This window comes from Hipposideros armiger, unplaced genomic scaffold (genome assembly GCF_001890085.2).
Source record: "Hipposideros armiger isolate ML-2016 unplaced genomic scaffold, ASM189008v1 scaffold_1001, whole genome shotgun sequence".
Lineage (NCBI taxonomy): Eukaryota > Metazoa > Chordata > Mammalia > Chiroptera > Hipposideridae > Hipposideros > Hipposideros armiger.
Window position 1 is genome coordinate 195,420 of NW_017732351.1, and position 14,674 is coordinate 210,093.

At 35.0% G+C, this 14,674-nt stretch overlaps 1 protein-coding gene across 1 annotated transcript in view; it reads right to left on the minus strand.

Moving 5' to 3' along the window:
* Window positions 1-1,596, minus strand: part of LOC109375908 (transmembrane protease serine 11C-like) — a 61,927-nt gene extending 60,331 nt beyond the window's left edge. The window contains exon 1 of the mRNA XM_019631468.1: window positions 1,541-1,596. Coding sequence (XP_019487013.1) covers window positions 1,541-1,596 — 56 coding nt within the window. The remainder of the gene's footprint in view (window positions 1-1,540) is intronic.
* Between the last annotated feature and the right edge of the window lie 13,078 nt (window positions 1,597-14,674).

Below are 14,674 nucleotides of genomic sequence, written 5' to 3' on the forward strand. Positions count from 1 at the left end.
TGTATGTATATGTGTGTATTTCTAATTCAAAAGGAAAACTCAACTTTGTCATCCTTTAGATTCTTTAAAGCATTCTCTAAAAATGTCAGACATTTAAATTCCATTTTTTCCAGAGTTATTATGTGGAATGTTGGTGGAAAAATAGACTGCTTATTATTCAACAGAAATTGGGTCTTGAGAGGGAGTTAAAGTGAGGAATAGAAAATTGTTTGTTAATTTCAGCAACATGCCTTAATTTTCAAAATGTTTCATTTTTTTTCACCAAATATATCCTTAAGCCATTCAGGTGTAATAATGATAAGATGATAAGGATATCTAGGATTATGTAGGGATTTTAGAAACAGTGGCTTTGATGGTGAGTTGTACTTAAAAAATTATTCCTTGAAAGAGTGAAATCAGGGTCTGTCTACATAATTTCTCATGTATTTTTTACAGAGCATAAAAAGCATTGCAAGTTAACATGAAGGACATAGAATACATTACTTAGAAACCAAAATCAAATATTTATACTAGAGTTTCTGTTAACTAAATCAAAAGAATTAACAATAGCTTAATTTGATGGAAAAAATTTCAAGGGTTCTCTTATAGCTGATTAAGCTAAATATTAAAGTAAATGTGTAAAATGACTGATTATTCAAGCTGTTTTTTTTGGAAATAATACTCTGCCCAATATTATACTCTTCACCTCAAATCTAGATGTTGGCAAGATATCAAAGCCAGAAAAGTTGTCTAAAATTTTTATTAAAAATATGGATTGGGTTCAATGGGTTTATCAAGGCATGCATTTTGCTGGATTGCCAGGAAAGACTGCAATGTGTGTGTGTGTGAAAATTTATATCTGTGAGTTAATTTGTTTAGCTTAAGAATCACAAAATAAAAATTCTTTGTCCATCTTTGTGTGCCATGGAACCAGTCAGCACACCTCTTTGACTTTTCAGGCCAGTTGCTATCTGAGTTTATGGCACTGTTAATTGGAAGGAATAAAATCCTCTTGTTGCTGTTCTTGTTTCCAACTACAATGTCAAATCACACCACTGAAAATGTATAGCAATGAAGCATTATGATGTTTCAATAATTATAAATTAAGACCTAAACTCTGGTCTACCAGTTCCTATAGTTAAAATAGCATATTGTGAGTATAAATATTATCTCTACATCATTAGAAATAGATGTAACTATCTTGTATTCTTTTGATTTTCAAAGTGAAATTACCTTTTAAAAAGTAAAATCCCCCAAATTTACTTCAGCAATTTCAGCAATGGTACATACACTTTTCATGAATGTTCTAATCGTGATGGAAAGATACTTTACAAAAATTAACAAGCAAAACAGATTCTGATGATTAAAGTTCATCAATCTTATTCATTTGCTGTTTTTAAAATTTCTGATTTCTATTGCTCCTATTTCCATAAGAAAGTTAAAGGATGAAATTGTTTTCAAGAAATTTAAAATACAAATAAAGCTACTTTAATTAGGTCCCTTCAGAATTAACCCAAGGAGCAATGGCAGTCTGTCCTGCAGCCCACCCCCTTAAACCCACCTGTTCCGCAGAGGTGTCCATGCCCGATCCCTCTGAGGAGGTTGTCCTTTTGCCATCTTCTCCTCGAGTACTACACAGCACAGTCATTCTCCACCTATTTAGCTTACGAGGTCCTGTGACTTTTATGTGTTTGATGATAATAATATAATGATAATACTTAGCACTCACACAACTTTTCATCTTCAAAGTGCTTTCTGAGCATTTGCTAATTAATTTTACATTGGAAAACCATGAGCTGCATATATGCTGCTCCATAAATAATAATCACATGGCCCAAGTGGAGGCAAAATTTAAAACTCTCAGTTGTGATTGAGGAATCAGTAGGGTCACCTGGATTGAGAAGGACAGTGAGCCCCAGTTTTTGTATTTTGTGATTTTGGAGACGAGTGGCTGCTCTTCTCACTCCTAGAATCCTCTTCCAAAGATTTTGGCAGTTTTGTTACTGCTTTTTGGTGCAAGGCCAATGGCCGTCCAAGCTCTAACCCTCCATTAGAACCTGAATGCTCTCCAACTCATAACGCTCTTGTGTCTTTCAACCCATATATCATCCTTTCATTAATTCCTTCCTGAAACTTTTACAGCTACCCTAATACCAGCACTCATTAAAGATTTTTTCATTCCCTGAAATCCAAAGGGTGTTTTTTTTTCTTTATTAAAAAAAAAAAATCTAGGTTTAACTAGTAATTTTCCAAAGTTTTGGATAGCATTCTGGGTCTCAGCAGCCAATTTCAATATTGGTGTAGAGACTAGATAGGACACATCCTAATGTTTAGTCATCTGGAAAAGAGAATTTGCCAGAGACCAGAGACAGACCAGCAGTATAGGAGAATCCATTTATGCTGTGAAAGAAGGCTTCCTTGGGTAACAGTCTTTGTTAAAGAGGCTCAACATCATTATATGATCAAGTAGAATCATTGTTCTACCTATGCAACTTCTTTCTTCCCAAAACATGGAAAGAGAAAGATTATCAGAGAAGTAATATTCATATCACAATGAAAAACAATAATGGCAGTTCTTATATCAGTTATTAATAAGACCTTGATTAGATTTTTTTACCTTCTTAAAAAATTTCCACTTTAATTGTATTTATTTGAGCTTTCCAGACTCTGTGCTTTAACTGTGTCTTCAAAATATCTAGCATGTTCTTCCTTTCATTTGTCTGTGTAAATCCTACTCATCCTTCAAGGTTAGCTCAATTCTTATTTTCTCCATATGTGCTTCTCAAAATATATTGCTTTATCATCTGAAGCTTATAAACTCATGGGATATTCCACCTAAATTTACATGGGGTTTGGAGTATATAAAACCAGGAATCAAATGAGAAAGTTCCTGAATTATTATCATAGAATGGTCTCTTTTGATGGAAAACAAAGTTTTCTGATACAGGATACCTTCTTCCTTCATTGATCAAGAAATATATGTTAGATAAATAAGCTGTGGTATACCCAGACAATGGATTATTATTCAGCACTAAAAAGTAATGAGCTATCAAGCCATGAAAAGACATGGAGGAATCTTAAATGCATATTACTAAGTGAAAGAAGCCAATCTGAAATGGCTACATGCTGTATGATTCCAACTATATGACATTCTGGAAAAGGCAAAGCTATGGGGACAGTAAAAATATCAGTGGTTGCCAAGGATTGGGGGGGGGGAGGGATGAATAGGTGAATCACAGAGGGCAGTGAAAATACTCTGTATGATACTATAATGATTGATACATATCATTATACATTTGTAATTGCAAATTCATAGATGTGAATAGAAAACCAAGAGTGAACTGTAAGGTAAACTATGGACTTGGGGTGACTATGATGGTTCAGTGTAGGCTCATCACTTGTAACGAATGTACCACTCTGGTGTGCACAAGTGGGGTAGGAAGTATATGGAAAATTTCTGTGCCTTCGTATCAATTTTGCTGTGAACTTAAAACTCTTAAAAAAGAAAGTCTTTAAACAAATCTGTTGCACATCTACCATGGCTTTGGCACGATGTTAATTATAGAACTAGAAATAATACCCTAAGGTGAATATAATCTCCCAAAGTAGGCAAAGAAACTGGAGATTAAAACATATCAAAATAAACCCTAGATGGGGCATTCATGGAGCACTATGTGAAAATGGAAGTGAAACCGAATCCTGCTGTTGTGGGAGGGGGTCAGAGAGGAGTATTCAGACGGTATGATATATGACCCAAGACCTGAAGTCTGCACAGAATATAATATTTTGACAAGTGAGGGTAATGAATCAGCCCAATAAAAAGAAAAAGAGAGCATTGCAATTTGGGATGACTGAAAATCATCCCTATGTAATGACCAAGCTCTAGAGCAGCGGTTCTCAGCCTGTGGGTCGCGACCCCTTTGGGGGTCGAATGACCCTTTCACAGGGGTCGCCTAAGACCATTGGAAAACAAAAAGATACATTACGATTCATAACAGTAGCAAAATTACAGTTATAAAGTAGCAATGAAAATAATTTTATGGTTGGGGGGTCACCACAGCATGAGGAACTGTATTAAGGGGTCGCGGCATTAGGAAGGTTGAGAACCGCTGCTCTAGAGGGGTGTGTGTGTGTGTGTGTGTGTGTGTGTGTNGAGGGAGGGAGGGAGGGAGGGAGGGAGGGGAAGCTGATGGAAGATGAGGTGGGACTGCTTAAGAATGTTTAAGGAGTTTGGACTTAACTGTAGAGCAAAGCAGTGCAAATGAAGAGTTTAAATTAGATTAGATTGACATTTGGTTAATTAAAATAACTCTGGCTTGTTATGTGGAAAAGAGATTGGATTATGGAGCTGGAAGCAAACAACTAGAAAATTATTTTACTGAGCCAGGGGCAAGGGCTTTGAATTAAGGTAGTGGGATGGAGATTTCTCGATTCAGTCAAGAGAAATGATATGATTCAATGATTGAATGTAGAAAGTGATGGAGTTGAGGAATCAAGAACATTGATGAATGCTTTTAAGATAGTACAGTTTTGACAATGGCACCTTATGATACCCTGGTGTATAATATAGCAGACAATGAACTATGTGTTAATGGGTCAATTCCCAGCTTGTTAAACAACTCTACTGTTAATAATTGGATATGAAAAAATTAAAGTTATTTAGTATGTACCCTCCTTTGCCCTTGTTCTACTTGATATTTTAATCAACAATTTAGGAAAAATATATTTGTAGGAGTAGCTAAAATGATAGGGTCCAAATCAAGATAGGATCCAAATCAAAATAATACTAATAAGCTAAATTGTAAAATTCTGGGAAAAATAGATGATGAGATGATGCATAATATAATGTTATTTGCATATTAATGATATGGTTTTGAGGGAAGGTTAAAACATAAGTACAAAAGGAGGGAAACATTGTGTTTCAGAAGTGCAAATACCTAGTGATCCAACTTTATGATGCTGCTGCTTTAAAATGTTCCGCAACTGCTGATCTCAGTAACAGAAGTATGCAATCCAAATCACAGGAAGTAGTATTCCCACTGTTTTCCACAGTAATTGGACCATATTGGAGTACTATATGCAGTTCTGGGTGCTGCAGTTTCAGAGGAATAATGAGAAAAGCTAGAATCATGACGACTGGAAACTATGGAAATAGTGGTTGAAAGAACTGGAAATGTTTTTCTCACAAGAATTGGATGAAGACAAGATGTGTAGCTGAGGTAAAATATTTGAGACACCATCATGCTGATCTATTTTGTGATGTTTTCCTTTTTCTGAAAGCAAAACAAGTGTTTAGAATAACATTTTGGATTTTTTTTTTTCTGGTAACTCCATTTGATCCTGTGAGTCCCTCACTTCACCTTGTCACACAGCATTCTGAGTTTACTGTCATCAAGTGAAGCTTGTTATAGCAGAAATATAGTCAATTTCAAATAGGCTCTTTAAGCATGTGGTAGAATCAATATCTTAAAATAAAACTTTGTGTGTGTGTGTGTGTGTGTGTTTTTTAATCCGAAGAGCCTGGTTCTTTTAATTATTAAAAAGAGCCTGGTTCTTTTAATTATTAAAAAATATCTTACACAGAGGGATTAAAGTACTGAAAATGTTCTATTTCTTATAGTAAATGCATTTGTGCTTATTTAAAACTGTTCTCAACTCTATAGCAATATATTATAGCGATATATAGCAATATATAATATTATAATATGTTATATATTATAGCAATTTTTTATAGCAATATATTGCATATAATGTATATATATTATTTCACTACATATAAAATATGTCCTTATTTTAAGCTGATACCCAAGCTTATGCTATAGAATTGGAAAAATAATATTCAGAGCAAATTTTTTCTCCACCTGACCAGACTACATAACGTTTTGTGGACTGGAAGAGGTAGTAGAGAGTCAGAAGAAAGCACTAAAATAAGAGCCTGAGAAAAGGTCCTGTGAGCCCTCAACCCTTCTCATACTTCTTCCTCAATTCAGTGTTAGTTCTGGAGAGTAGGAATAATAAAATTCAAATAAATATGGAGGTATGTGAAGCGGGAAAATGACAACCTGGCTGAGTTCCTTGTGCCATCATGGTTCTTGAGCCCTGGAGTAGGAGAGACTTCACAGTGTATTGAGGCCAAGAGACACTCAGGTAGCCTTGTTGAGTTTGATAGTGACTGAGAGTCGTGAGGGTAGTGTTCTAATTATTCTGTACCTCTAAGGAGTGTGCAGGAGTGAATGCGTGAGAAAGCTGGCTGACTTGGTGGCGAATGTGCCAGCAGGTAGCAGCATGATCTGTTGAATCTGAGTCAGAGACAAGATGAGAACCCAGACTTCTGAGAGGACAGTGCAGAGGGGCTGTTAATGCCTGCAGCCTAGATGGGGCAATGTGCACCTCAAGAGATGACAGTATGGATAGATGATGACTGTCGATCAGCCCTCAGCCCCAGGGCTTTGGCACTGTGTGAGATAAATCACCTGAAACCTAGAGAAGGGAGAGTGATATGGTAACTTGCCTGAGAAAACCCCAAACTGTCTAAGAAAACAGACATGACTACTTCTACCAAGAATAGAATGTATAGTTGCCACCACTAGGCAGAATAGGGGTTTGAAAGGAGATGTAATGAAGAAAATTACCTTTTGGAGGACATTCTTGAGTTTATGGCAATAAATTATTATACCAACTAGAGTAGCAAGTTTGAATGTGAGCTTAAAACAGAGGCAGCTTTTAAGTTATGCAAAAAAGAGGTTTCATAAAAGTTTAAGTTTTTAAGCAATGAGATGTTTACAAGTATCAAGGAAAAACATAGGATGATAGCTTTAAGAAATTATGTAGACAGAAGATGCCATTGAAAGAGGTTAGATGGAAGTTACAACTGTTTTCTTTTATATTCCATAATTTTATGTGTTCAAAAGTGTCTTACCTATATATCTAACATTTGTGATTATGAATGCTAGAACACTTTCAAAAACTGTAAGTGCAGTTGACCCTTGAACAACACAAGGGTTGGGGGGCAGGTCCAAATATACATGGATCATTTACAATAAATACAGTAGGCTCTTTGTATCTGCCAGATTCAACCAACCACTGATGAAAAGCAGTATTTTTGCATTCACAATTGCAGTTTCCCAGCCATGGTTGGTTGAATCTGTGGATATAAAAGGCTGACTGTAGTTAAGTTTTGGGGGAGTCAAAAATTATATGTGAATTTTACACTGCACTGGGTAGTGACCCCTAACCCCCAACCCCCATGTTGTTCAAGGGTCAGCTATATTTCACTTTTTCCCCCCTTCTTATTAGGACTCTAAGAGTCCACTTTAAAAGCTATCAAAAATCAACAAACCAACCACTGGCTTGAAATGAGGAAGGTTTAAAAACTATTTTTTTAAATTGAGTATTAACTGATGCATTGACATGTAAACTAAATAAGAACTTGAAACCTTTTGATAATTATCATGAAGCAATATAAAATATTAAAAATATAGGGCCAGGCAAGTGGCTCATTGGTTAAGAGCTGGCTTGGGAGCGCGAGCTCTGAGCAGCAGGGCCCCAGTTTGGATCCCACATAGGGCCAGTGACGCACCCTCTACAGCTAAGATGGTGAACAACAGCTCGACCTGGAGCTGGGCTACCATGAGTCACTGGGGAGAGCATAGGCTACAGCCCCTGTTGCAGTGGGCTGCCGTAAGCTACAGTGAGTGGCCGTCTAATGGCTGGCCACCAACCTGCCTCACCCGGGAAGAGGGCAATGATCACAATACCAACATGGGCCAGTGAAGCAACGTTCTCCACAACTAGACTGAAGAACAAAAGGACAGCAACTTGTCTGTTCCCCTTCACTGATTCCCTAACGCTGTTCCCTCCCCCAATTTCCCAATTAAAAAAAAATCTTTAAAAAAAGTATTAAAAATGTAAAGTGAATAAGGCAGAATTCAAAATTTTTTATATGTTGTTGGAGGAGGTCATTGAGAGCACATGACCACCAGCTGACTCATGAGCTGGACTCCAGCAATCAGAGGCTCTTCACCACCCCTCCATTCCCCCACACCCACTTTTGGAATGTAAGTTCTTCCTACTATTGCACAGTGAGAGCCATCTTCAAGGACGCAACCTGGAGAGAACAATGTGTTGTTGAGGTGATTTGGGCTGAATACATGAGTGAACTCAGTTAAGATATAAGAAGTTTTAAAGATTTTGGTAGGAGGGTGTTCATATCTTATTGCGGCCACTCAAACCAAGCCTCATAAGTTCTCTTGCTTATTAAACCTGCTACCTACAAATCTGAAGTGCTTTGCGTCATTCTTTCATCTTTCCTTGCCCTCTGTGTACAGGGGACAGGTTGTTAACCAACAGTTATGATTATAAACCAAGTAAAAAAAACATATATATATATATATATATATATATATATATATATATATATATACACACATATGTATATATACATTTAGATGAGAACGAAGAGAATATGAGAAAGTAAAAATTGATCTTGATTGTTGGCAGTGTCACTGATTTTTTTTTAAGCTTTTAATTCCTATTATTATAACATTGCATACACAATGCATTCTTTTAAAATGAAGGAACTTTTTCTGGCTCGTTCATTTATAGCCACTTTTAACATTCCATATGAAACTTTAAAATGGATCTCTTCTAAAAGTAAGTATAAAATACATGTTATATACTTTCCAGTTTTCAAATAGAAAACATTTAACGAAGAGAAATTTTATAAAATCACAAAGGATAAAACAAAGATATTTCAATGTTTAAAAAGGCACTTAGGAAAGAAGACATTTTATTGGTTTCTAAACATAAGTAAGGTATTTTATTTTATTTTTATTTTGTTTTTTTTAAGATTTTTATTGGGGAATTGGGGGGATGGGAACAGTGCTGGGGAATTGGGGAAAGGGGAACAAACAAGTTGCTATCGTTTTGTTCTTTAGTCTAGTTGTGGAGGACGTTGCTTCACTGGTCCAAGTTGGCACCATCACTGCGCTCTTCCCGGGCGAGGCAGATAGTCGCCGGCTTCTGGATGGCCGCTCACTGCGGCTGCTGGCTGCTCACGCTGGCTGCTGGCTACACACGGTAGCCCATGGTAATCCACTGCAGCAGTGGCTGCAGCCTATGCCATCGACTCATGGCAGCCCAGCTCCAGGTTGAGCTGTTGTTCAGCATCTTAGCTGTGGAGGGCAGTGTCACTGGCCCTCATATGTGGGATCCGAACCGGGGCCCTCTGGCGTCCCAAGCCAGTTCTTAACCATCTCGCCACTTGGCCGGCCCTAAGTAAGGTATTTTAGAAGACATTGTTCTATGTCAAAATTTTTATTTAGAATGTCAACCAGTTAATTAAAAAAAGTAATCCTGGAATTTATGCAATTCATAATTTGAGAACCAGTATTATAGATTTTGTTAATGAATGTATAAGCACATACTCATTGTTGATAAGTCATTCTTTAACTGTTTTTGTAAAAATTGTCTAACTCATAAAAACTATTAAATTTTCTAATTATTCTTGAGAATACTTTCTTTGATATTTTTGTTAATGTGCATATGATTATTTTTATGAATATATATAATTCCTTTAAGTTCCATAATTGTATGTGTTTGAAAATATTTGTGTCTGTGAGTTTGTATGTACCTATCTGATCCATTAGCACTGTAACCTTTAATAACAGGCTGTAAACTAGAAAAAGTATTTGAAAGTTTAGAACAAGTACATTCTAGATTTATTTTCAAATGTATTTTGATTTTGGAAGCTATAATAAAAAACGGCTGCACATAAGATAAAATTTCCTGTGACTACAATATGCATCCACAGTGAGAAGAAATTTAATTTATCTTTTAATGCCATTAATTTATTTAAAACTTCATTCATTCAACAAACATTCGTTGACTGTCTTTTGTCTGTCATGCATTATAATGGGAATTCTGAGATGAAAGTCAACTACCTTTTAATTAATTAAAAATTTAAATCCCATAAGGATTTTGTGAAAAGTTTGTATACATGTGTTATGTGATTGTGTAAATTTCATGGGAAAGTTGTGATGTAAACTGGTCATAAGATTAATTGCTACATATTTTTATCTTAATGATTATATCATTCAATATTGTTGAGGTCGATAAGAAACCTAAGCTGTAAATACACGTACATAAATCTTGCTTTCTTAAATGTTAATAACTTACTTGAACATTTAAAACCCAGTATGTCAAAATGTAGGATCCTATTGAACTTTCCCATATACGTATATAAGTAACTTAAAATATATATTAACATGTTAGTAAATATTTTCTTTTATTGATGTATAATTCCAAGTCTGCTTTAGGCAAATGTTAGCATGAAGAATATTCTCTTAGATTATAGGTATTCTAATTATTACTTCTCCTGTTTCTTTGCCTCATTTACAGAGCCTTTTTATTTGGTTCACTCTTAAATTATTATTTAAATTTTTTTCAATTTTTGCCTTTAAAATTTAAGAACATATTTTATAGAAGCATAATAAATTTCACTTTTTTTGGAAGGCAGGTTAAAAGAATCCCTCTAATTAGAGAGATCTTTCTTATGAAAGAGTTATTCTTATTTTCTAATTTTGTTAATGTTTGCCCCCAAGGAGAGTCCTACAATTATGTCTTCACACTGACATTTATCCTCCAGATTATACAAAATTACAAAGAAACAAAAGTCACACTTAATTCTGGGCATCTAGAATTGGTGAAGAGGAAAAGAATCTTTTAGTCTCATGTCATGGATAAGTGTTGCCATAAAATTAAGGGCATTTCATGTTGCAATTGATGTTTCCTGGGCCAGGCTTGGAAAAAAATGAAGTTACAGGCAATTTGTATAAAACAAATTTGACAAGTCTTCCAAACAGAAAAGTTTTTAGAGACGGGATTGTATAAAGCTTCAGAGTTTCAGAAGAAGGTTTCATTGTTCTGGTAAGAGCTAGAAACCAAATGGGGATTTCTATTTTTTAGCTGATCAATATAACTGTACAGACCATCAAATCTATAGAATAATTGTAACTTTTTTTTTCAACTGGTGCAAATAGGTGGTATATACATATCTTTGCAGCTGATGTTTTTTATTGTAGTCCTATTTTTATTGCTTATGTTATTGACAGTTCATTCAAATTTACACCTTTATTATTAAATTGTTCTGATGGAAGGAAAACTGACTCTGGGTGGTGAACGCATAGCATGATGCATAGATGATGTAATACAGAATTGTACACTTGAAATCTATGTAACTTTACTAACAATTGTCACCCCAATAAACTTCAATTTAAAAAAAATAAAAAAAATAAATTGCTCTGACTGTCAAAAGTAGAGAGAAGTAATATATGTAAGTTGAAATGAAACAAGGTTGCATCCTAAACCTGTTCAGGACAAAGTGTCTGAAAACATCCTATTGGGATGCATAAATCATCACGAGAAGAGCAAAAGGCAGGAGTTTTCAGGAGTATGAGTGGTATTAAGACAGCATTGGAACTAGAAAAGATTTTAGGAATTGTAGATAGTTTTGGATTCAGTTAGCCATGTGTGTAGATTTAACAAAAACTACAGTAGTTTAACAAAAACTACAGTAGACCACTACTTCTGGCTGACTCACTTGAAGCCCAGAAGCCTTTACCAATACCCTTCATACTTTCATCCTCTCAGCATCTGTTTTTATCACATGGATATGTATAGGAGCTTTAGCTTTCTTTCCTTCAGAGGAGGGAGTTATATACTGGTGGCAGTGGCCAGGGGGAGTGCAGGGGATGCATCAATTACCTGGGACTCTCAGCTCTTAAGTTGGAGGCGTCAAGGCCCAAACAGAAGAACATTTTATTAAAATGAAGAGTTTGGTGAGATTTTTGGAAGGGATGATCAGTACAAGCTGAATGAGATGTTCAAGAGATCTTTCACGAGACTGAATTCTCTCAGAATTGCTTATTGTTGAATAATTGTTGAAAAAGTGTGGCACAGACTTGGGAAAAAGCCAGCCTTTCTGTCCTGCACAGACACCACCAATCATTCCCAGGGGTTGGCAGTTTAGGGGGTCTACAGAGGTAGCATTTCTGGCCTGGATGTGTATAATATATTTATGACTGGCTTCTAGGGCACAGGCTATGGACATACATGAGCTTAGGAAAGAAGAAGAGGCCAGATTCTATGTGGTACTTACAGATGGAAGCAGCATGTTTCAAAAGGAGGCATATGTTGTATATAGGATGTATACCGTCACATAAGGGTGAGAATATGTCTAGAAAGACATGGGGAAGAACAAAGAAATTTTCTAAACCATCTGAGTTTCATGATTATGCAGGTTCCAATTTGAATTTTAGCCAGTGTATATTTGTTGATAATAAAGGATACGAGTACATAATAACTCTTGAAAATCTATTATAGGTTGCTAGAACAGGGTGATTCCCATAATGTGGATGGCACTAGAGAAAACATGACTATCACTATAATGTAGAGGAAATTGTATTTAGAGAATCTGATTATTAGTCTGAAAATTCATAGAATTTGGATGATAAAAATAACATGTGAAAAATTAAAATCATACTAAAAATTAGTTTCTAAAGGAAAAGTACACAGGTTCTAGAATCTGAAAACCTGCCTTCAAATCCTAACTCTTGAACTTACCAGCTCTGTGATTTTAGACATTTACTTAACTTCTCTGAACCTTAGGTTTTTCCTCTTAAAAATAGTTGTAATAATAATAATACCTCTCCTGGCTTTATTACATGGGGGCCTGGTGGTTAGCAAATGCTTCATAAATCTCAACTATTATAACTATCATTCTTACATTACTCTTATTATTTCTGATCATTATTTCAATGATTAGGCTTTCACTTTAAAAGAAAACATGACTTTTGGTATGAAATTTTAGTTTATTCTTTTACTTATTGCTAATGAGAATTTTTCTTACATAGTTTTGTACTTTATTCCTTAACATGTAAGACATATATAGTATGTTGGACACCTGAACAAATGGTCTCTTAAGGGAGAATTAACAAACAGCTATTCATGGCTCTGTATCTCAGCAGTTAAATAGTCAACAACACTGAGCAGCTATACCTGTGTATGTGTACATGAATACCCTGGCAAGGTGGTTGGTTGGAAATGAATGAGTTAACTATTTGTTTTTTACTGAGAGGAAACCAAATCTGGGCTGCCTGATGGTGGGAAGCAACCTAACTGACTTGATTAGATATTTGAGTATGGTTAGGCTACAATTATAATGATATTAGAGTATCAGTCACCTCTGCTTGGTCTACTGTTATACATTATTTTCCAAAAAAATTCTGGGAAAAGGGTAATTTTTGCTTTTATGGTTTCTATTTATCAAAGACAAATACCATCAACGAGGTAGACTAGTCAGTGAGGAAATGTGTGCAAGTTTTAGATTAAAATGAACTTTGTTAGCTGAACCATAACTTTGAAATTGATCAAGTGAAGAGACTGAGAATAGTTTATTCTGGAGTAACCCAGCAAATCAGCTTATTTGTGAGTGTCCTAGCCAAACTGCTGCCAGTAAAAACAGATAGCCTTATAAACCTATTTTCTCTGGAGCAAATTTTAACAGGATAGAGGAAGTTTTAGATAATCTATAGATTTAATATAGTAGGGTAGGCCTGAAAATGTTAATACCACATTTTCAATATGTTAATGTTAGAATTCATCAAAATTGTCTATTTCACGAGTTCTACCCAAATGAGTTTTGTAATCATGTAACAAAATCTCACTTTATAACATTGCAGGTATGCTTTATTTTTACAAAAGAAAGATATCTAGAAAGCATTTTTATGAGAACTTGCTCACATCTATTAACTTCTCTGATCTTCTGCAGAGTTTAAATAAGTTTTAAGGAAAACACCTACTATGCAACTAGATGTGACTATTAAATCATATTATGAGTTGAGTTTATTTCCTTATTCCTTCTTTTTTGAGAAATAACAATATGCAAAAAATGCCTGATGATAAAGTGAAAACATTATCCAGCACTGGAACATAGTTATTGTTCATGCTTTGCTGTTTATGAAATTTATATTATTGCCACCTAAAAATGTATCTGTAAAGCTCTGATATAATGTTAAAGTTTCTCTTTAGTGTGGATACCTGCAATAAAACCTACTTTTTAAAATTATGAATTGACACTCCAGAAAACTAGATGAAATATGACATGTAGGCAAAATTCTGTCATTTTACTGCTGAATTGAAATATCTAAATATCTAGTAATAGTCAGGAGATTAACTGAATTTCTCTCTTTTAAACATATATCAGTGTCTCAAAGTCATAGATATAGCCACTAAATTTGACAGTTTTCTTTCCCAGTTGCAAATCAAATAAATAAAACAGCTGATAGAAAACCTTGACCATTTTTCCTGACTAGCAGAACCCAAACAGTAAACTAAATTGCTGTTGTCATAAAAATGGAAATATTTAGGATATTAAAGGATGTTTACATCAGGACTTTCTCTATAAAAGCATTGCAAATTATGAAGGCTGTAAAATACTAATCTTAATTTTATATCTTTCACAGAAAGGGACTAAAAATGGAAAGGTAGAAAATTATCAGCAAAGAAAATTTGGGCACATTGATTCCCGAAGTGTTTTTCTAAGGGCTATTACAAGTATTCAATTTAAACACACACACACACACACACACACACACACATCCTTTTATTACTTAAAACATTGTCACTTTTATTATCA